Source organism: Microcaecilia unicolor, chromosome 1 (assembly GCF_901765095.1).
Source record: "Microcaecilia unicolor chromosome 1, aMicUni1.1, whole genome shotgun sequence".
NCBI classification, from domain to species: Eukaryota; Metazoa; Chordata; class Amphibia; order Gymnophiona; family Siphonopidae; genus Microcaecilia; species Microcaecilia unicolor.
In genome coordinates, this window is record NC_044031.1 from 15,012,021 (window position 1) to 15,035,411 (window position 23,391).

Below are 23,391 nucleotides of genomic sequence, written 5' to 3' on the forward strand. Positions count from 1 at the left end.
GTGAAAAGGTGGTGTAAATGCGTGCGCCTAAAACTATATGAATTGGCACAAATTCTGCAGCCACGCACGTAGATTGATTAATAAACTCGGCATGCCCACACTCTGCCCATAACCGTGCTTCCTTTTGGCTGCGCATGTTGAAATTTACACATGCTGCTTTACAGAATACACCTAGCACAGCACGTGTGTAAATTCCAATTACGGAAATTAGTTTTGATAATTGGTATTATTGGCCAATTATCAGGACTAAGTGGCTCGTAAATAATTGAGGTGCGCTCAATATTTAGGAGCACGTACGAATCTACATGCGCACCTCCATGAACCATACACAGAATCCTGGGGAAGTGGGATATGTCACATATTTAAAAATCCTTTATTCTCCACCGTTAAGGCACTGCTATCCAGCAAGTTTGGTCCAGTGAAGACTAACTCAAAATAACCTGTCCCTTAGCTGGGCTCTAGATTAACATATTGAAAACGCAACCAAACATGCCTCTGTGGTTCTGTTCCACTAGGCTTTCTTGAAAGGATTATATAACCTTTGGGAACAAAAACACGCACTATTACAATTCCTCATGTACAGCCAGAAAACAACCTTTTAGGGGGATAATGTTCGCAATGAGCTCCTTGTAGTATTCACCAGATAGAAGAGAGAAAGAGTTTCAGTTTTGGCATAATATAGTCATCAAGAACAAAATATAAGAAAACCAATGGACTGCATTAGGGGCTTATAGCCCATATAGTTATGTTTCAAAAAAATGAGAGATCTGCATGAAACAAAATATTTATTTTTCTTGCCGGAGAACGTGGTACGGGCGGTTAGCTTGACGGAGTTTAAAAAGGGGTTAGATAGATTCCTAAAGGACAAGTCCATAGACCGCTATTAAATGGACTTGGAAAAATTCCGCATTTTTAGGTATAACTTGTCTGGAATGTTTTACGTTTGGGGGAGCGTGCCAGTGCCCTTGACCTGGAATTGGCCACTGTCGGTGACAGGATGCTGGGCTAGATGGACCTTTGGTCTTTCCCAGTATGGCACTACTTATGTACTTATGTACTTATTTGGACTTATAAAATCACTTGTCCCTGAAACATGCTCAAAACAGAATAATCCATTGGTGTATCTAAAATGTCGACGTCTACAAAAGAGATGAAGATGTGATTTCATGTGCCCAAAGAAAGAGAGTTTAATTTACTTCCATGAGGAACCAGGACAGTGTATTGTATAGAACAATGTAGAAAAAAATGAAAACAATATACAGAGATTCTTTCTTCTTATTGATTGCATTTGTATCCCACATTTTCCCACCATATGGCAGGTTCAATGTGACTTACATATTGCTAAAAAGGCGGTTACAAATGTAGATTTGTAGAAGTTGAGAACACACGTTAATTTTTTCTAGCAAAAAAGGTGCGGGTACTCAGTACCCCCAAGTACCCCCTCAAAAAAAGCCCTGCTAGTACATAATAATGTTATGGTATAAGCCATTGGTCAGAATTCAGAGTTATCATTTTATCAATATACAAATGCAGCTTTTAAAAGATGTATTGAACTGCATTTCATACCTTCTTTCCCCCTTTCCTTGGGAACTTCTGATAGCAGGACTAGTCAATTACAAACACTTAACAGAGACAAAGGGGTACTGTGCTTCAAAGAGAAATAAAACTCTCTCTGCCCTCCCACCTAAAAAGACTGAACAAAGCATGACTAAGGTGGATACTTGAAGAACCACATAGACATCTCCACAAGCAGACAGATAGTCTGGAAAGGCATAACTCCAGCTATTGATAACAAGACTTCAGAGGGGAACCATAAACAAGACATGTGCTTGTCAAACCATTTGGTAGTTACCTCAGATATGTATACCTGCCCCCTCCCATCAGCTTTCAGACATAAGGAAGGACTTATAATGTGTATCTGCTCCAGAGACTGAGCAGGAAGCCTTTTCACATCAAAAGACCATTTGTCAGCAAGATCCAGACAGCAAGTCTTGTGATGTCATAAGACATGAGACCAAGATACCACAATGCTTTGCAAATGCCAAGGGTCGTGTGCAAACCAGGAAACCAGGACAGAGATACACATGGCATGTCTTCCTGCAGCTTGCAAGAGTATAAAAGATAGAAGCTGTTCCAGACAAGCAGATGCTTCCCTTCAACTGCAACACAGATTCTTCTGTTCCTGGGACCTGTAGCCCACCTGCCTGCTATGAGGACCTCTTCTGCAAACATATGCTTACCTCATGCTGTTCATACTATGTAACAAGCACTTGTAAGTAACATAACTTTTGATCTAGACCTGCTACTTTACTTTACTTAAGCACAGATTATCTGTAAAGATCTCTTTAAAAACCTACCTCTCGTGTGCAATGTATATTAAATCAACCTTTTTGAAGTTAAAAAATACCCCACACAGATTGCATGTTATGTTTCCAGGGGACATCACAATGGTGTTGGAGATGTGGAGATGAGGAGGGGACCTATCTACACATTTGGTGGTCCTGTGCCAAAATACAGGTCTTCTGGGGAAATGTTGCTACAAAGATAGCAGCCCACACGGGGAAGCCTTTCCGTGTGAACCTCATGGTGTCTGCTTGGATTGGGTAATAGACGAGGAGCTAAATGGCAGAGCCGGTTTAAAAGAATGTGTTTGGCAGCAGCAAAAACTGTCATAGCAAGGCACTGGAAACAATTAGAGGCACCCTCAGAAGAGGACTGGCTCTTGAAGCTATCTTGATTGGCGAAATGGAGAAATTTACGGACAAAGATTGGGACGTTATAATGAATCTTCAGAATTATGGACTCAATATCGGAGTTTAACCCACATGACTAATAACTTAAATGTATAACCTGCTGGGAGGGAGGGGTGGGAGAGGGAGGGGGATGGAATATTTTGGATTGTATCAGTGAATGACTGTTTGATAAGCAACATGTTTGTTATTATACAAAACCAATAAATAAATACAAATTAAAAAAAAAAAAATACGGTCTCTTTGTGTTCTGAGTATATGGTATCTTTTATATAATATACTTAATATATTGCAATTATCACCTTTGGTGATTGGTGGAGAAATTATATCCTAAAACTTATAAATACAGCGCCTGCTCTTAAATTATAAACAGTAGCGAGTGCTCTAGAGCCTCTTTCCCCCAAGTAAATTATTTCTTGTAACAATACAAATAAAAATACAGTTCAATCCCCTGCCCCAATCTACATCAATATGGAAGCACTGAGACTTTTCAGCACACAGTTAACAAAGGCAAACAGCAAAACTATACAGACACCCCCTTCCCATCCCCTCCTAAACCCAAAGTGTACAGTTTATTACTGCTGTTTCTACTAACTACATTCATTTTTGTGCTGTTTTAGTGCTTTTCAATTTCATTTTATGATATATAAGGGAAGCTTTCAAATTAAAAAAAAACAAACAAAAACAAAGGCTGTCAAAATAACTAATTAAAAAAAATCCTTTATCCCCCACTTTAAGGCAACTGGAACAGGTTTCGATTTGTTACAGATGGACCTGCATAGGCAGTCCATTCTGCTATTGGTTTGGGAGCACCAATATGGCGGCGAGTTCACTTCCACAAATGGGGGAGGGTGAATTGTGCAGAGGATGAGCGGGAACTGCAATGCCAAAGTTGAAGCCCCTTCTCAAACTCCCTCCCCCCGCCCTCCTATGGCACCCGCCCTCCTTGTTCCATTGCCCCTCCCACCCTGGCGCTCGCTCAATCACAAGAGAGCAGAAGGAGGAGAGAGAGATGAGCGCGCGGGTTGCTGTACTGGCGGCTGAATTTGAACCGTTGGGGACACCGTAGAGCCTCGTGGTTTCAAATTCAGCCAGTGCAGCAGAGGGTAGGATCCGGCAAGGGAGCTTAGGATCCGGCGTGCAGCACTTGTCCTCTTGCTCCTGCATTTAGAGCATCGGCGAAGGAGAGAAAGGAGAGGTAAGGGCGGGAGGGAGAGGGGGGACGAAAAGGGCAGGCTGAGAAGGGATGAGGGAAAGCTGGAGGTGGCATGGGTGGGTTGAAACATGTGAGTGCAGTACAGTGGCAGAATTTGGGGGAATCCACGTGGGGGGAGGAGGAGGTGGCTGGATGCACCGAGGAGGGATGTATTGGCAGCATTCACAAAGAGCTGTGGGGAGACTGTGAGTTAGAGTGGGTTTGGGTCGTCTATGATGCTGTGAGTACTGGGAAGGTTGAGAGAACTGTGGAGTGGGGGCCCACTCCCCACTACGCACTCCATCACAGTTCTTTCAACCTCCCCAGTACTCACAGCATCATAGATGACCCAAACCAATTAGTTCTCTTTCTGAAATCCATCTTCCCCCCAGCTCTCGCAATATACCTATTTGAGAGAGCTATGAAAGTGTATGTGCTGGGGGCAAGATGGATTTCAGAAAGCGAACTAATGTATGTAATGGGGTAGATATGAGAGAGAGAGCTCTCTGTATTTTTTACTGGGGGGGGGGGGGGGGGGGAGGGTCAGATTGTTAGGTATGGTACTGGGAAGAATGAAGAAAGAACCGGCAGAGGAGGTGGGGTTGCTGGAATGAAGGAAAAGAGAAATAAAGCCTGGAGACAGAAAACTGATGGGGAGGGGTTCATACTGGAGGCTGAGAATGCTGAGTTGGGAGATAGCTTAGGTGGAGTCAGTCCTGGAGCATAGAAGAGCCAGGTGTTTGTTTGTTTATTTATTTATTTATTGCATTTCCCACATTATCCCACCTATTTGTAGGCTCAATATTTGTTGGGGGAATTCTCCACAAAACATAGGTAAAATGTGCACAGTTATAACCTCAAAACAAAGACATGAGGGAGGAAATATGTCAGGAGCCTGAATTTAATGCATTCTGAGCACCTTGTTTCAGATGCAGGAGGTAATATGTCAACAGAATAAATCCACCTGGAATTTAATGCATTCTGAGCACCTCTGTCTGTTCCTAAGTGTGATTCTGGTTTGTGTTTCAGATGCTGGTGACGTTTGAGGACATCACTGTCTCTTTCTCCCAGGAGGAGTGGGAGTATTTAGATGAAGGGCAGAAGGAGCTTTACAGGGAGGTGATGAAGGTGAATTATGAGAGTCTGATGTCTCTAGGTAAGGATTTCCTGTTTTTCCCCTTGTTAAAATACCTTCTTTGGCAGAGTGACTGGCAGCGGGTGAGTCTCAGTGGTGGAAACCCAAGTGACTGATAATGAGTGATTGTGAGATAACCCACTCTATGTAGAATGCAAGCAAGCAAGAGGGAATCAAATCAGCAAGACAACAGAGAAAGTCCAGTGGACCATGGGTGAACCTGAGGGAGGATATGAGGTAGGAAGTTGAGGTATGCTGGGCTTATGGGCGGATGGGGGCTGGAGGAGAAGGGAGAGAGAAGGAGACCCCCCTCCCCCCAGATGTTTGTTTGTGTGCTTGCTGCCTGGCGCCATCAATAACCAGCTCGCAAAATTCAGTAAAATTTAACAACCGGCTCAAGCACACCACTGGGAACACCCAAATTCACCTTAGCACACCCCAGGGCTGTCTTAGTAAGTGTGGGGCCTGAGCAGACCACTTTGTGGGGCCCCATCCTAGTCCACCCCACCGAGCTCCAGGGCTCCAGGGACCTCCCTCAAGGTCCCCCTCCCTCCCCAGCTTCAAGGACCCTCTCTCCTCCAAGGCCCCCCTCCGTCCCTCCCTCCCAGATCCAAGGCTTCCCTCCGAGCTCCAGTTCCCCTCCCTCCGAATTTTAAAAGTATCTTACTCGTCGGGTTACAGCGGCAGGCAGCAGCAGTGAAAAGAGTTGTGAGCTCGGCGCTTCAGAGCCTTCTTTTCTGTCAGCTCCTGGTCACGTCTCATTTCCTGTTTCCAGGAGGGCAGGACCAAAGCTGAGAGGGGGAAGGGAAGTCTCCTGAAGCGCTGAGCAGCTTGAACGTTTTTCATTGCTGCCGCCATACCCAGACGAGGTAACTTAGATGACTTTTAAAATTCAGAGGGAGGGGGACTGGAACTCGGGCGGTCGGGGCGGAGTTCAAGCACACTTGAGCGCGAGGCCCTATGCGGTCGCCTCGCCAAAGACCGGCCCTGCACACCCCCTTGAGATTTGGGACACGCTGCAGACAAACAGCGTAGGAAAACGTTGAACAATAGGTTTCGGAAATACTGATTTGGATGTTTTTGTGAGAAAACTGTCCAATGCTCTTTGTCACTTTTTAGACATTTTTGTCTTTCGAAAATGAGCCCCAGAGTGCCTTTAAATGTTCCATGTTCAGAGTCTTGACTCATCTCTATTTAGGGCATAATTCACATAAAAACAATAAAAAATTAAAAACAAGACTTGCACTGAGACATAAATCTAAGCTTCCTAGGTAAAAATAGTAATTAATCAAAATAAAATGACAGCATTGTTGTCTAATTTTTTCGGTATATTAAAAGCAAGAAGCCAGCAAAAGAATCGGTTGGGCCGCTGGATGACCGAGGGGTAAAGGGGCGATCAAGGAAGACAAAGACGTAGCGGAGAGATTGAATGAATTCTTTGCTTCGGTCTTCACCGAAGAAGATTTGGGTGGGATACCGGTGTCGGAAATGGTATTTCAAGCGGACGAGTCGGAGAAACTTACTGACTTCACGGTAAACCTGGAGGACGTGATGGGGCAGTTCAGCAAACTGAAGAGTAGCAAATCTCCTGGACTGGATGGTATTCATCCTAGAGTACTGATAGAACTGAAAAATGAGCTTGTGGAGCTACTGTTAGTGATATGCAGTTTATCCTTAAAATCGAGCGTGGTCACCAAAGAATCTCGAAAGTTGGCCAGGAAGTGGACGGCAGATATACAGAAACAGATTAGTATAGACGTATTAAGGAGCAGCTTGAGGCAGATCAGGGGACGGATTAGTAGCGCGGAATTGAGGGAATGCCAAGGAAGAAGTATTTACAGGGCATACACTTCATTGTCAAGATTATATCAAATGGGTAGGGCGGAATCATCAGCTTGTGGTAGGTGTGGAGATCCCAATCATAACTATTATCATGCTATGTGGGCTTGTGCAGCGATATCCGCTTACTGGGAACAAATAGCGAAGTTCTTAGGCGAATCCTGGGGCGGAGGGTGACATTGACACCGGAAACGGCCCTTTTGGGGGTCGATTTACTGAAGGGGAAAGGTACCGTTAGTCATAACCTGCTAATCTTTAAAGCATGTCTCGTGGGAAAAAAATGCATTTTAGTTAACTGGATACATTTAGAGGCACCATCGTTTTGGCAATGGCGCAACAGGTGGCATGCGTTGCTACTAATGGAGCTGCGAGATTCATATTATAAACCCAAAACACAGCGTAAATTCTACTTAATATGGGAATCATATATCAATGCTTTAGCCCCTAGGGCCCGAGTTCCATCCTAATCGACTGAGCTTGGACCCAGCGAAATAGCTACAGGTTTTAGATAGTGAATAGGTCAATTTCCCTGGGCTATTGGAGATATGTAGCTGCCTGGAAGGGGGGTGGACAAAGGGGGGAGGGAGGTTACAGGGGGGAGGAATATTAGAGGGGTAAGGAAGGGCCGAAGGGGGGTTGCGGGGAGGGATATAGAGGTATGGATAAAAGAGAAATAGCTGGGAGTAGAGAGGGAGGAAGCTAAAGAGAAAAGTGATGGCTACCTCTATGTTGTGATTACAAGTTGTTCATTTGTTTCCTGATGTATCTTGAACATAGCGTCATGAATATTGTATTGTCTGTGATAGGTCATCAATAAAATTGTTTAAAACTAAAATCGAGCGTGGTACCAGAGATTGGAGGGTGGCCAATGTAACACCGATTTTTAAAAACGTTCCAGGGGAGATCCGGGAAATTATAGACCGGTGAGTCTGACGTCGGTGCCGGGGAAAATGGTAGAGGTTATTATTAAAAGCAAAATTACAGAGCACATCCGAGGACATGGATTACTGGACCGAGTCAGCACAGCTTTTGTGTGGGGAAATCTTGCCTGACCAATTACTTCAATTCTTTGAAGGAGTAAAGAAACATGTGGACAAAGGGGAACCGGTTGATATGTGTATCTGGATTTTCAAAAGGCGTTTTTGACAAGGTACCTCATGAAAGGCTACAGAGGCAATTGGAGGGTCATGGGATAGGAGGAAATGTCCTATTGTGGATTAAAAACTGGCTGAAGGGCAGTATTCACAATGGAGAAGGGTAGTTAGTGGGGTTCCTCAGGGGTCTGTGCTAGGACCGCTGCCTTTTTTAATGTATTTATAAATGATTTAGAGATGGGAGTAACTATCGAGGTAATTAAATTCTGCTGATGACACAAAGTTATTCAAAGTCGCTAACTCGCAACAGGATTGTGAAAAATTACAGAAGGATCTTACAAGACTGGGAGCTAGGCAGCTAAATGGCAGATGACGTTTAATGTGAGCAAGTGCAAGGTGATGTATGTGGGAAAAAAGAACCCGAATTATAGCTACGTCATGCAAGGTTCCACGTTAGGAGTTACGGACCAAGAAAGGGATCTGGGTGTCGTTGTCGATAATACACCGAAACCTTCTGCTCAGTGTGCTGCTGCGGCTAGGAAAGCGAATAGACTGTTGGATATTATTAGGAAAAGTATGGAAAACAGGTGTGAGGATGTTATAATGCCGTTATATCGCTCCATGGTGTGACCGCACCCGAGTATTGTGTTCAATTTGGTCGCCGCATCTCAAGAAAGATATAGTAGAATTGGAAAAGGTGCAGCGAAGGGCGACTAAAATGATAGCGGGGATGGGACGACTTCCCTATGAAGAAAGACTAAGGAGGCTAGGGCTTTTCAACTTGAGAAGAAGAAACGGCTGAGGGGAGACATGATAGAGGCATATAAATAATGAGTGGAGTGGAACAGGTGGATGTAAAGCATCTGTTCACGCTTTTCCAAAAATACTAGGGACTAGGGGGCATGTGATGAAACTACAGTGTGGTAAATTTAACACAAATCGGAGAAATGTTTCTTCACCCAACGCGTAATTAAACTCTGGAATTCGTTGCCAGAGAACGTGGTGAAGGCGGTTAGCTTGGCAGAGTTTAAAAAGGGGTTAGATTGTTTCCTAAAGGACAAATCCATAAACCGCTACTAAGGACTTGGGAAAAATCACAATCCCAGGAATAACATGTATAGAATGTTTGTATGTTTGGGAAGTTTGCCAGGTGCCCTTGGCCTGGATTGGCCGCTGTCGTGGACAGGATGCTGGGCTCGATGGATCCTTGGTCTTTTCCCAGTGTGGCATTAGTTATGTACTTATGTAATTTAAAACCAGGATGAAAATTGCACCAAAAAAATGCTAAAGTGGCTGTCGGAGATAAACCAACATAGATATGTAATGCCAGGCTCGTCCCAACAAAATCGCTAAAAATGGGATAAAAAAACTCTTTAAAAATATATAATTTAAAAAGTAGAATCAGCATCAAAACGGGCACACACCGTACAAACCAGCCCAGCACCGGCCTTGGTTGAAGGTTGAGGAAGGTGTGTGATGATTTTCTCGCGTTCCTGGGTGGTAGGTGTATCACGTCTGACATGTAGTCAGGGGCATCTCCGTGAATGATTTTATGAACTAGGGTACATATTTTGAACGTGATGCGTTCTTTAAGTGGGAGCCAGTGTAGCTTTTACTCTTAGGGGTTTTAGCACTTTCATATTTTGTTTTACCAAATATGAGTCTGGCTGCAGTGTTCTGGGCTGTCTGAAGTTCTTGATTATTTGTTCTTGCATCCAGCATAGAGTGCATTGCAGTAGTCCAGATGGCTGAGTACCATTGATTGTACCAGGTTGCGGAGGACGTTTCTTGGGAAGAAAGGTCTTAATCTTTTTAATTTCCACAGTGAGTAGATCATCTTCTTTGTTGTGTTTTTCGCATGGTTTTCAAGTGTTAGGTGTTTATCAATGGTAACTCCAAGGATTTTTAGGGTGTTTGAAATTGGAAGATTCAGTTTTGGTGTGTTAATGGTGGTGAATTTGTTCGTGTTGTGTGGAGAGGTGAGTATAAGTCATTGAGTTTTTTCTGCATTAAGTTTCAACTGAAATGCATCTGCCCATGAGTGCATGATATGTAGACTTTGGTTGATGTCATTAGAAATTCCTTTAAATCTTGTTTAAATGGGATGTACTACTACTACTTAACATTTCTAGAGCGCTACTAGGGTTACGCAGCGCTGTACAAATTAACAATAAGGACGGTCCCTGCTCGGAAGAGCTTACAATCTAAAGGACGAAATGTCAAGTTGGGGGTAGATAAGTTTTCTGAGAGGAGGTGTAGATCGTTACGTCGTCTGCGTATATGTATGGATTGAGGTTTTGGTTTGATAGTAGTTTGGCCAAGGGTATCATCATTAAGTTGAATAAAGTCGGTGAGAGGGGGGTTCCCTGTGGTACTCCGCATTCAGGTATCCATGGGGCTGATGTGGTCAAATTAGATGTCACTTGGTATGATCGTGTGGTTAGGAACCCCTTGAACCAGTTGAGGACATTGCCTCCAATTCCGAAGTACTCGAGGATGTGTAGTAGTATTCCGTGATCGACCATGTCAAGGCACTGGACATGTCAAATGTAGAAGTAGTATGTTCTTGCCAGTTGCGATCGTTTGTTTGAATTTTGTCATTAGAATTACTAGTACTGTTTCAGTGCTGTGGTTAGACCGAAATCCTGACTGGGGATCATGTAATATTGAGAATTTGTTTAGTTTGTAAGTTGTTTGGTTACTATCCCTTCCGTTGTTTTGGTTATTAAGGGAATGGATGCTACGGGTCTGTGGTTGGTTAGTTCACTAGCGCTTTTCTTTGCGTCTTTGGGTTTGGGGGTGAGAAGAATGTTTCCTTTCTCCTTCGGGAAGAGTCCATTTTGTAACATATAGTTGAAGTGGTTCGTTAGATCTGTTATGAATTGTTGAGGTGCAAATGACATTAGGTTGTTTTGGCATATGTCTAATTTGCAGTGAGATTTGGCAAATCTTTTGAGCGTTTGAGAGATGGAATCTTCCGATAATATCTCGAAGTTGGTCCAGGTTCTGTCTGCTGGGTATGCACCAGGGTCTGGGTCTAGACAGTCGAGGAGTTTGGCGTAGTCGATGGTGCTGACAGGTATTTTTTAGTCGTAGTTGTACGATTTTCTCATGAAGTATTTCGCGAGATTGTCTGCTTCTGGTGTATCTTTGTTGTTGGTTGTGACTGGTGTGATATCTAATAGCTTGTTCACGAGTTGGAAGAATTTGTGTGTGTCCTTGTAATTTGGTCCAATTACAGTTTTGTAATATAGTCTTTTGGTTTGTCTTATGGTATATTTATATTTTCTTTGAAGTGTTTCCAGGCATTGAGTGTAAGGTCATCTTTCTTTTTATACCACGCTCGTTCTAATCTTTTAACTTGTGTTTTTAGTTTTTTTCAGTTCTTCATTGAACCATGGTGTTGAGCTCTTTTCTGTGTGTGGTTCTGGTTTGACTTGGGGCAATGTTGTCTAGTATTGATCTACATCTATCGTCCCACTCTGGTAGGAATTGGATTGTGTCTGTCTTTATTGTCCATCTGTTGTGGTATATCTGTTGCCAGAATGTTACCGGGTCTATTTTACCTCTCGTGGAGTAGGTTTTTCGTTCTTGTTTGTTAATTGAATCTTTTGCCATTGGAGGGAGATGTGTGCTTTGTAGTGGTCTGACCACGGGGCTGGTGTCCATTTGTGTCTATTAGTGTGAGGTTGGAGTCAGGATCGAATTTGTGTGATATGATATCTAGTGTGTGTCCTTTATTGTGAGTTGGTTGCATGTTAGGTCCGTGAAGATCCCATAATTGTTGGAACTTTTTACATTCTTGGTGTTTATTGAGGTAAGTTCTTTGAGGTGTAAATTGTATCTCCAATTATGATAAGGTTTGAGGTGGAGACACAAGTGTTCGAGATGAAGTCCATGAAGTGTGTTTGGGTATCTTGCCAGTTTCCTGGCGGTCTGTAGAGTATGATTGCGTGAGGTGTTCTTGCAGGTTTGGTGATTGATTCTGACCGAGGCGATTTCGAGTTGTGGCAGAATGGATTCAGCTATGGTTGAGATGGTGAACTCGGATTTGTATATTATAGCTAATCCTCCTCCTTTTTTCCCGTTCCTTGTCCAGTGGGTGATTTGTATCCTGGTGGGCATAAAACTAAAATTATTGGGTCTTTAAGTTGTGGATCCAGGTTCAGTGATGAATAGGAGGTCGAGATTGTCTGTGGTGATCCAGTCTGTTATGGTCTCTGTTTTGTTTACTACGATCTGGCGTTTACGTATCCCATTTAGATTGAGTAATAAGGTTTGGTTTGGGACATGGATGTGTTGATTTTTATTAATTGCTGTTTTCTTGGTGTCTAGTTTTATTGTGACCTTTGTTACCTTTCTGTTGGTTGTTTCCGTATGTATTTGTTTTTCCTTTTAGTTGGTTGTTGCTCTTTTGGTCTGGTGAGTTGTGGATGAGTTGTTTGTAGGTTTGTGTGCTGTGGGTTGAATGCTGTTTATGTTGGGAGTGGTCCATGCGTGGTAAATTAGTGGTAGGAAGTAGATTATCATGAGCAGTTTGTTGGTGTTCATCTTGGCTATGGTTCGTGTTGTTTGGTTGTGCTTAAGGGTATTGGTGAATATGAATTTGTTTACGCATCAAGCAGTATTAGCATTAGGCATTGCCAACATCAGCAGTGTGAACATTAAGCCGTGATTAAATGTAGTTTCAGGGGTGTACACACTTATCAGCTTAGCCTCAAGCGGTATCAACATTAAGCATTGTCCGTGTCGGGCTTGTTTCAATACCAGGTGGTATCAGCATTAAGCTATATCGTTATTAAGCAGTATCGGTCTGGGTTAGCATTAAATGTTTAGGTCTCGTAAACATTTGAACATTCAAGGAAGTCTTTCAACCTGTTACAAGATATATATAAAGCTTTTAAAGTCTGTGAGTGTTTAAGCTTTTAACGGAGTTCTATCAACATGTTGTGAGCATATAAGCATTTGAAGCGTGTGGTGGGGATTTTAAATCATTTAAGAAGTGTCTGCGACAAGCAGTAACATCGCTTGGCAGTGACAATATTAAGCTATATCCGTATTAAGCAGTGACAATATTTAAAGACATTGAATAGATTAAGTCCTGTAAAGCTTTTAAAGGTAATCTTTCAACTTATTGCAAGGTATATATAAAACGTTTATATTCTATAGAGCATCTACGCATTTGAAGGAAGACCTTCACATTTGGGCGTATGGTGGAAATTTCTGAGACATTTAAAGAGTCTTCATGCTGCAGACTACTTAGCTGGTTTTCCACGCTGTGATCACGCTTTACTGATAAGGAATTAGCCAATTGCCACAAAGTGTGCATGTGAACACAAGAGGAGAGGAGGATACAATGTAGGAAATTGCCATTTATGTATACATAAAAAAAAAAAACAATATTACAGGAAAATCCATATATGATCACAAGTTAGTTTAGGAGAAATCACATGATTTTTACTGGTTGCGCCTACACCTAAGTCCGATGTCTCTCGTATTCCAGCCCCTAGGGCTGAAGTGTCCTCTCCTCCTAGGGGGAAGGGACCGAGAGTGACTGTACAGTGCATATCAGCCTCTCACTGCCTAACACATACATTTCCCTGATTAAAGTTGTGGCACCATATCTTCATTTTCCTCTTTTAGTTCTGCGGGGCTTTAATATTGGAATAGATCCTTCTGTGGATAGGAAGGGTGGAGGGGCCTTGTTGATCTTAGAACCCCTCGGGGCCTTCAGTACTTATGAGTGATCAGCTGCGGTTGCTCATGAAACACCTGAAGCGTCTTGCACATTCAGTTGTTCTCGAACTTTGTTTCCTTGGGTTTGAGATTGAGGCCTAATCGTCAGCTGCATAAGGCATTTTTTTTATATGGAAAGAATATTTTGATGTGTTGGAGACAGGCTGCTTGGAGGAATGAACTTGTCAACCTAACGAAGATGAAGAGACTGGATGTCTTTTCAACAAATTTGTCCCCAGTGTGGGATCGTTTGCCACACCGTTCTCATAGCTACTTGCTGAACCAATAACTTGAAGTATGGACTTTAGGGAAGGTTTTGGTCTGTTGTTATTGCAGATCTTGCAGTGAATGTGTGTGTGGGGGGGAAGAGGGGGGGGAACGAAACTTGAAAAATTACCACGCTATACTGTTATGTCTCTTCTTACAGATATTGTTGTTCTTGCCATTGTGTAGTTCTAATGAAGATATTACAAAAATAAATATCAACTTGAATATGATCATATATTCTACCTGCATCTCTGGTAATGATCAGCAGTGGGGGGGGGGGGGGGGGGGGGGGACAGATTTATGAAGAGTTATTGTATTACTGAACTGGTGTAATTGTTCTACAATATTCTACAATGCTCTTTTATATATTTTTATTTTTTTTTTAGAAAAAGATGATCCCAGAAACAGTAATACAAAGACACATGACTGGAAGCTCATTGAGAAGTCTAAAGGGGAAAAGATGTTATCAGAAAGAGAGAAAGAGGAGACTCCTTCCTGCTCTGACTGGGGAAAAAAGGGAAAAAATCAAAATAAACAAAAGCATTCAACAGGAGGATCAGATCTGTGTGAAAACAGTACCAGTGATATCATACAGACAGGGGAAAAGCAGACAAACCAGATGAGAGAGCAAAGGTGTTTCTGTGATATTTGTGAGATATTCCGCAGCAATCATTTAATTCCGAAATCACATCCTAGATCTGATACAGAAAATAGACCATCTACATGTACGAACTATGCGAAAAACGTCCGTCAAAAGAGAGAACTAAAAGAACAACAGAAAAAGTGCATAAAAGAGACACTTTCTACATCTGAGTGTGGGAAAGATTTCAGTAGGAAGGAAGAGCTGGTGTATACAAGTAAAGAATATGGGAATAGCTTTACCAATGGAGAAAACATTACAAAACACCAGAAAAACAACACTGATGAGAGATTATCTTCATATCCTGATTGTGACAAAAGCTTCAATCAGAAAGAAAACTTCATAAGAAATGCAAAATTCCATGTAGGAGAGACACTAGTTTCCAGTACTGAATGTGATAAAAGCTTCACTGCCACAGGGAAACTCACCATCCACCAGAGAATCCATTCAGGATTAAAACGATTTCTATGCACTGACTGTGGCAAAAGCTTTAGGTTGAAGTATAACATGTTGATGCACCAGAGAATCCACACAAGAGTGAAGCCTTTTGCATGTTCTGAGTGTGATAAACGTTTCACTGACAGGGGAACATTCCAAAGGCACTGTAGAATCCACACGGGACAGAAACCTTTTCACTGCACTGAGTGTAATAAAAGCTTCAGTCTGAAGGCAACCTTCACAATACACCAGAGAATCCACACAGGAATGAAATCCTTTAACTGTGCCGAGTGTAATAAAAGCTTCACGCAGAAGGCACGTCTTACAAGACACCAGAAAGTCCACACCAGAATAAAACCGTTTAACTGTACTGAGTGTAATAAAAGCTTCAGGCAGAAGAAAAACCTCACAGTACACCAGAGAATCCACGCAGGAATCAAACCTTTTCACTGCACTGAGTGTAATAAAAGCTTCAGTCGGAAGGTAAACCTCACAACACACCAGAGAAGCCACACAGGAATCAAACCCTTTAACTGTACTGAGTGTAATAAAAGGTTCAGTCTGAAGGTAAACCTCACAACACATCAGAGAATCCACACAGGAATGAAACCCTTTAACTGCATTGAGTGTAATAAAAGCTTCAGTCTGAAGGCAACCCTCACAACACACCAGAGAATCCACACAGGAATGAAACCCTTTAACTGTACTGAGTGTAATAAAAGCTTCAGTCAGACGGCACACCTCAAAACACACCAGAGAATCCACACAGGGATGAAACCCTTTAACTGCATTGAGTGTAATAAAAGCTTCAGTCTGAAGGCAACCCTCAAAACACACCAGAGAATCCACACAGGGATGAAACCTTTTCACTGCACTGAGTGTAATAAAAGCTTCAGGCAGAAGGCAAACCTCACAGTACACCAGAGAATCCACACAGGAATCAAACCTTTTCACTGCACTGAGTGTAATAAAAGCTTCAGTCAGAAGGCAACCCTCAAAATACACCAGAGACTCCACACAGGAATGAAACCCTTTAACTGTACTGAGTGTAATAAAAGCTTCAGTCAGACGGCACACCTCAAAACACACCAGAGAATCCACACAGGGATGAAACCCTTTAACTGCATTGAATGTAATAAAAGCTTCAGTCTCACAAGACACCAGGGAGTCCACATAGGAATGATACCATTTAACTGTACTAAGTGTAGTAAAAGCTTCAGTCAGAAGGCAACCCTCAAAAAACACCAGAGAATCCACACAGGAATGAAACCCTTTAACTGTAGTGAGTGTAATAAAAGCTTCAGTCGGAAGGGACACCTGACACAACACCAGAGAACCCACACAGGACTGAAACCCTTTCACTGCACTGATTGTAATAAAAGCTTCAGTCAGAACGGACACCTCACAATACACCGGAGAATGCACATAGGAATGAAACCCTTTAACTAGTGAGTGTAATAAAAGGTTCAGTCGGAAGGGACACCTCACACAACACCAGAGAAGCCACATGGGAATGAAACCATTTACATGTTCCAAGTGTGGTAAAAGCTTTAGTGAGAAGGGAACACTCAGAAGGCACCGGCGAATCCACACAGGACTAAAACCCTTTCACTGCACTGAGTGTAATAAAAGCTTCAGTCAGAAGGTAAGCCTCACAATACACCAGAGAATCCACACAGGAATGAAACCTTTTAATTGTTCTGAGTGTAATAAAAGCTTCAGTCGGAAGGCATACCTCACCGCACACCAGAGAATTCACACAGGAGTAAAACCATTTAACTGTACTGAGTGTAATAAAAGCTTCAGTCAGAAGGCATTCCTCATATTACACCAGAGAATCCACACAGGAATGAAACCCTTTAACTGTACTGAGTGTATTAAAAGCTTCAGTCAGACGGCACACCTCAAAACACACCAGAGAATTCATTCAGGAGTAAACCTTTTCTAGGGCTAAGAAAACAGCAGTCTAGCCTCAAGGGCCAAGACGGTGACACAAAAACCAGGAGAGATGAAGAAATCTATATAAAGATGAATTTATTCAACCAACAATGCCCGACAGGCCTTGTTTCATCCACTCTCAGGGGCTGCATATAAAGAAATACAATCATATTAACAGTACGTATATTAATACATAATAAAATAATAAAAGAATGAGTTAAAACATGAATAAAATCCATATAAATAAAAATATAAATATACAAATACATCTAAGCCATAACATACAGCAACACACCAGAGAATCCACACAGGACTGAAACCTTTTCACTGTACTGAGTATAATAAAAGCTTCAGGCAGAAACCTCACAATACACCAGCGTCAGCCCAGAATCTGCCACTGATAGTGCTCTGAAGGGGAAAATCATGTTGAAAAGCATTAACACAGATCCAGATTATTCAATGTCACTGTGATCCCCAGGCAAGGATTATGGAGTGAGTAACACAGTCAGACAGACCCTGAGGTAAACCTTTTTGCCGAAACACAGTGCTGTGTTCGGTCTCTTGAAGAATAAAAGCTTTATTTTTCTCAGTCGTCCTGCTGTTATCCTTATGGAAGAGCCTTGCTGGTTACACTACTCTTTTCCTGTGTGACTTACATTGTAACAATAAACTAACAATTTACAGAACAATAACCAGTAATTTCTGTGTCTCACATTGTATATGTATGGTTACATTTTGTATGAAACAATGGGGATGAACAGGAGGAGTAAACAATTGCAGCGGGGTTTGACCAACAGTGGCAGTAAAACTAGGAAAGAACCAATCCTTTAAGGTTTATATTATTGACAGAGAAAGCAAAATGTAATTATACTTATCTGATTGTCAAGTGCAGGGTAAAGAATCTGAAAATCGGTTAAAATAAAATTTTGATACTTTACACTAAGTTTTCTGATATTCTAACTCCTATTTTGAAACTTTACTGTGTTTTTGAACCATTTCATAAAGTTCAGGCAGTTAATTGAAAATTTATGCCAGGGTTTACTAAGCCACACTAGCACCCACTAGTCTGTTGGCAATGTCTCACGGAAGCCGCTAGCGTGGCATGGAGGGGCATAATCAAACGTGGCGCCCAAGTTTTCCTGGGGCTGTCCTCGCAGGACGGCTCCGTGAAGGGGCGGGGAAACCCGTATTATCGAAACAAGATGGGCGTCCATCTTTCGTTTCGATAATACGGTCTGGGACGCCCAAATCTCAACATTTAGGTTGACCTTAGAGATGGTTGTTGACGGTTTTTGGCGATAATGGAAACCGAGGACGCCCATCTCAAAAATGACCAAATCCAAGCCCTTTGGTTGTGGGAGGAGCCAGAATTCGTAGTGCACTGGTCCCCCTCACATGCCAGGACACCAACCGGGCACCCTATGGGGCACTGCAGTGGACTTCACAAATTGCTCCCAGGTACATAATTCCCTTACCATGTGTGCTGATCCCCCAACACCCCCCCCCCCCAAAAAAAAAAACCCACTACCCCAACTGTACACTACCATAGCCTTAAGGGGTGAAGGGGGGCACCTACATGTGGGTACAATGGGTTTTGGGTGTGTTTTGGAAGGCTCACATTTACCACCACAAGTGTATCAGGTAGGGGGGATGGGCCTGGGTCCGCCTGCCTGAAGTGCACTGCACCCACTAAAAACTGCACCAGGGACCCGCATACTGTTGTGATGGAGCTGAGTATGACATTTGAGGCTGGGGAAAAAAAAAAATAGGTTTTTTTTAGCGTGGGAGGGGGTTGGTGACCACTGGGGGAGTAAGGGGAGGTCATCCCTGATTCCCTCCGGTGGTCATCTGGTCAGTTTGGGCACCTTTTTGAGGCTTGGTCGCAAGAAAAAATGGACCAAGTAAAGTTGGCCAAATGCTGATCAGGGACACCCTTCTTTTTTCCATTATCGGCCAAGGACGCCCATCTCTTCATCACGCCCCAGTTCCACCTTTGCTACAGTGCCGACACGCCCCCGTGAACTTTGGTTGGCCCCGCGATGGAAAGTAGTTGAGGGCGCCCAAAATCGGCTTTCGATTATGCCGATTTGGGCAACTTTAGGAGAAGGATGCCCACCTCCCAATCAAGGTCAGGTATACACAAGAAGTAGCACATATGAGTTTATCTTGTTGGGCAGACTAGATGGACCGTGCAGGTCTTTTTCTGCCGTCATCTACTATGTTACTGTGTATGTTTAATTTTAGTACTAGGGGGGGCTTGCAGGTCTCCTTTCAGCCTACAGCGCATGCACCCAAAATCCCACCATTTATGGACTTTCTGTAGCCCCCCCCCCCCTTACTTCCCATCAGCCTTATGGCAAAATTCTCTAAAATGCACCATTCGTGCATGCATGATTGCTCAATAGTGCTGATTGTGATACTGTTTAAATGTATGTACAATAGAGCGTTCAATAGGTTAAAATAGATGTCTCCCATACATTTTTCAGTAAAACATTAGAGGTTTAGTGTTTCCCTGGCCTCAAAACTCCTCCAGAGCCACCAGGACAACTAAATCAACTGTGCATGCACGCGTGACATCACTAATGATGTCACCCCCGATTGCATCGTCACGTCTGCCTCCCTTTCCCTTCTGAAAGCAGAGCAAGGCCCAGCATCACCAGGGGCTCTCCAAAATGCCCATGCCAGCTCTCCACTCCAGAGCAGCCCAGAACGTATGCACCCATGGCATGACCGCGACCACCGTGACCCCTACCTGCGGGCACTCAAAATTCCTGCCCCAACTCCCTGGAGCTTCTCAGGTACAAAATGTATTATTTTAACCATGGGTTACACTGGTTTTCAACATCCAGTTAGTTTGTCCTACCTACTTTAAATTACATGGACAAATACTTATGTATAATTGTCACATTTTCAAAGCAGGAACTAGGTTTGTGAGCCCTTGGGCCACTGCCCTACCCCACACCAGAGACAAGGCAGAACACATTGAGCCTGCAAATAGGTGGGAAAATGTGGGATAAAAATGCAATAAATTAAAAACTCTGACAAACAGGCTTCACTTGCACATGGCCATCTTTCACCAGGAGTTGAGCCTCTGGCTGCAGGCGGCCAGCAGGACTTATAGGACAGGGCAGGAACAGGGTCCCAACTAGAGAGCTGCACGGGAACGGGGTTCGCGGGATTCCCGTGGGGACGGAGGCAGTTCCTGCGGGGTTCCCGCGGGAATGGAAGCAGCTCTGCGGGGGTCCTGCGGGGACGGAGGCAGTTCCTGTGGGGTTCCCGCGGGGATGGAAGCAGTTCTGCGGTCTTCTCGTAGAAGTGTAAGCTGCACCTGCGCCAGCCTCTCATCTACCGAATACCAATTTCTTTGAGTGCTGTCTTCTCCTCCTCTTCTTCTTCCTTGCTTTAACAGCACAAATGTGGAAAGTCTTCCATTAAGGAGGTGGTAGAGTCACAAATGATGACGGAATTCAAAAAGGCGTGGGGTGAACACAGAGGATCTCTAATTAGAAAATGGAAGTTATATAAAACCTAACCTTAAATGGCTGCATGTGTGTGTGGATGTGTCAAGTGACGCTTAGATGGCGACTCTGGCTGTGATGAACTAGGGCTGATACCTGGCAGACTTGTATGGTCTGTGGCTCATACATGGCAATCTGGTTTAGGATGGGCTGGAAAGGGCTTAGACAGCAACTTCAGTGGCTGGAACATGAGGACAGTGCTGGACAGAGTTTTACGGTCTGTGTCCCACAAATGAGAAGATGAATAGGCTGGAGTGGGCTTCAACGACAACTCCAGTAGTTGGAACATAAGGATAGGGCCAGATAGACTTCTGTGGTCTTTGTTCCAGAAACACGAAAGAAAGACCATAATCAAGTATATAATATCACACTCGTTGATTTAATGATGAATTGATCATGAGTGTGACTATTGGCAGAGTGGATGGACCGTTCAGGTCTATTTGCTGTCACTTACTGTGTTACTATTAATCCTCTTTGCTACCAGGCTGGTGCACAGACCTCAGCTCTGACACAGGCATGAGAATCAGATGTCACCTGATCTACTGGCGCGTGCATGTGGCGACCTCTCAGCACACAGTGCAAGTGAATCAGAGACAAGTCTTACATGTGCGCACCAGAGTGTTCCAACTTCCGTTCCTTCCTTGCCTACAGTGCTGTGGCTCAAATCCAGAGAGAGACTGAGGGAGCTGACTGGAATTTTCTTTTATGTACCATTAAATTCTTACGGGGATGGGTTAAATTTTTGTGGGGATGGGTAAGATTCCAGCGGGGACAGATGGGGACGGGTAAGATTCCAGCGGGGACGGGCGGGGATGGGTAAGATTTCTGTCCCCGTGCAACTCTCTAGTCCCAACTAGGCTGAACAGGGACTGAGGGTCAGAGGGGAAAGGAATATACAGAGGCAGCGAGGCAGAGAAAGAATAAGCTAAAAGACAGGACTGAAAGCTGCAAGCAGCCACTGAAAAAGGGAACAAATACTGACAGACAAAAGACAGAACTGAAAGCTGCAAGCAGCCACTAAAGACAGGAGACACAGACCAGCTAAGAACTACACAAGGAATGACAAACAAGGAACAAGACTAAGAAACAAACAACCCTAAACTAAGCTACACACAGACTAACTAGAAACAAACAAGAATCACAGGCAAGAACCCAAACTAAACAGAAGTGCAGCAAGCACCAACAAACCAGGGCCTAAGGCGATGCAAAGGCAAAGCAGAAGGGTTTCAAAATGGCTAATAAGCCCAGCAGCAGAAGAGGCTCACTGCAGCAATCACCAGGAAACTACGGGTGCTGTGTAGGTTCAAACAAGACAAGCACGCCTGGCAGCCTGGAAGATCTGGACCGGACTGGGCTGAAATCTGGAACGGGTGACAATAACCAGACAGTTCATTGCAGCCACCAGGTCTGGCCACCAGGTGGCGAGAAGAAGGAGAGCACGAAACATGGGCACAACCGTGACAATAATCACAGCTTTTGAAATGCATGAAGTTGAGCATCATAATTTTATCATAAAATGATCATTCAGTCCAAAAGTGAAGAAGCTTCCATGGTCACTGCAGAAATCACACATTTACCACACTTACAATGCCTGACATGAATATCATTATATGTCCAAACGGCATAACATCATATCAGATAGATTAGTTCTATGGGAATATACTACAATGCAATGTGTTTTTTTTCAAATATATCATGAACTGAAAGCACTTGCCAATGTTTTCTAATTATTTCTACTGTCTTCAGAGATAGATTAGTATATTTTAATATAGATGATACAGTAAACTCAGTGGGAACTGACCACAACTGCCTCAATCTGAAGTGATTCAAGTAGTTCAAATGGTTTTAAATGAGCATCTTTTATTGTCATTAGCATTTTCATTTGATCTCACTTATATTATCAAACTAGTAAAGGGCCAACAAAACAGACATCATGTTACAAGAATCAGGTGCTTCACAATCAGAGTTACTGTTTATAAGTACAAAGATTTTTATAAACATTAATTAGGTTGAAACCTGGGAGCATTTAATATGTGGGAACATGCTCCTTTTATTTTGTGCAATGCAGTGGTAAATTTTGAAATGCAATTGAATTTTATTTTTATTTCTATTTTCAAAGAGAGGTATTGAATAATGAGGGAAGAGCTTCCTTCATGAAGAAGTTCTGTCCAGAGTTGTGCCAACATTTTCCAGTTCTGTTGTATTTCTTCTTCAAGTCTGGTTATAAACGGCATTTTTGTTTTGGTTTCTTTTGGAATCTTTGTCTTCCGCCTGTTTGTGTATAGATGAGTGTGATTTTATTAGGCAGACACCACCAATACAACACTATTAGCCACCAAGTTCGTACAAAGTTAATTATGTTCAGTGGGAAATAAATCTGTTGGCTGTCTGCTATATGAATATTCCATCACTGTTTCATTATTGCTACCAAGTATTACATATTCGGGTCATTTGCTTTAAACTTTCATTGTTTTAATTTGTTTATCCAGACCTTGCATGCACATGGCTTGTTAAACCCAAAGGCAAAACCTAACGGTGGTTAAACAATTTGAATTAAACTGTGTTATGCTGTAGAAATTGTTTACTTTTGCAAAATGTGTATGGATGCTTATTCTGGTGTGTGCATTTGATAATGTTTGAACAACTGTCTATACTTACGGCTATGATTTCTGAACATGAAGCATTAGACAGACTTTTAAATGGCCAGTTGGGTATATATGCTAATCTCAACTTTGTTAAATGTTTCAGACTTATCCATCTACTTGCTCCCATGATGTTCCTGAATTATATTATTCTGGCTCGCTGTATTTCCAAATGTAAGCCTCACTGAACCCAAGTTTC

General features: G+C 42.9%; 2 protein-coding genes across 2 annotated transcripts in view; both read left to right on the plus strand.

The window, feature by feature from the left end:
- The window catches only part of LOC115477517, an 881,049-nt gene that overhangs the window by 334,034 nt on the left and 523,624 nt on the right, over positions 1 to 23,391 (plus strand).
- On the plus strand, positions 5,068 to 17,042 carry LOC115459989 (oocyte zinc finger protein XlCOF6-like). Its single transcript, XM_030189853.1, has 3 exons — positions 5,068 to 5,101; positions 14,403 to 16,515; positions 16,598 to 17,042. The coding sequence occupies exons 1-3, from the start codon at positions 5,068 to 5,070 to the stop codon at positions 17,040 to 17,042; spliced, it is 2,592 nt and encodes an 863-aa protein (XP_030045713.1).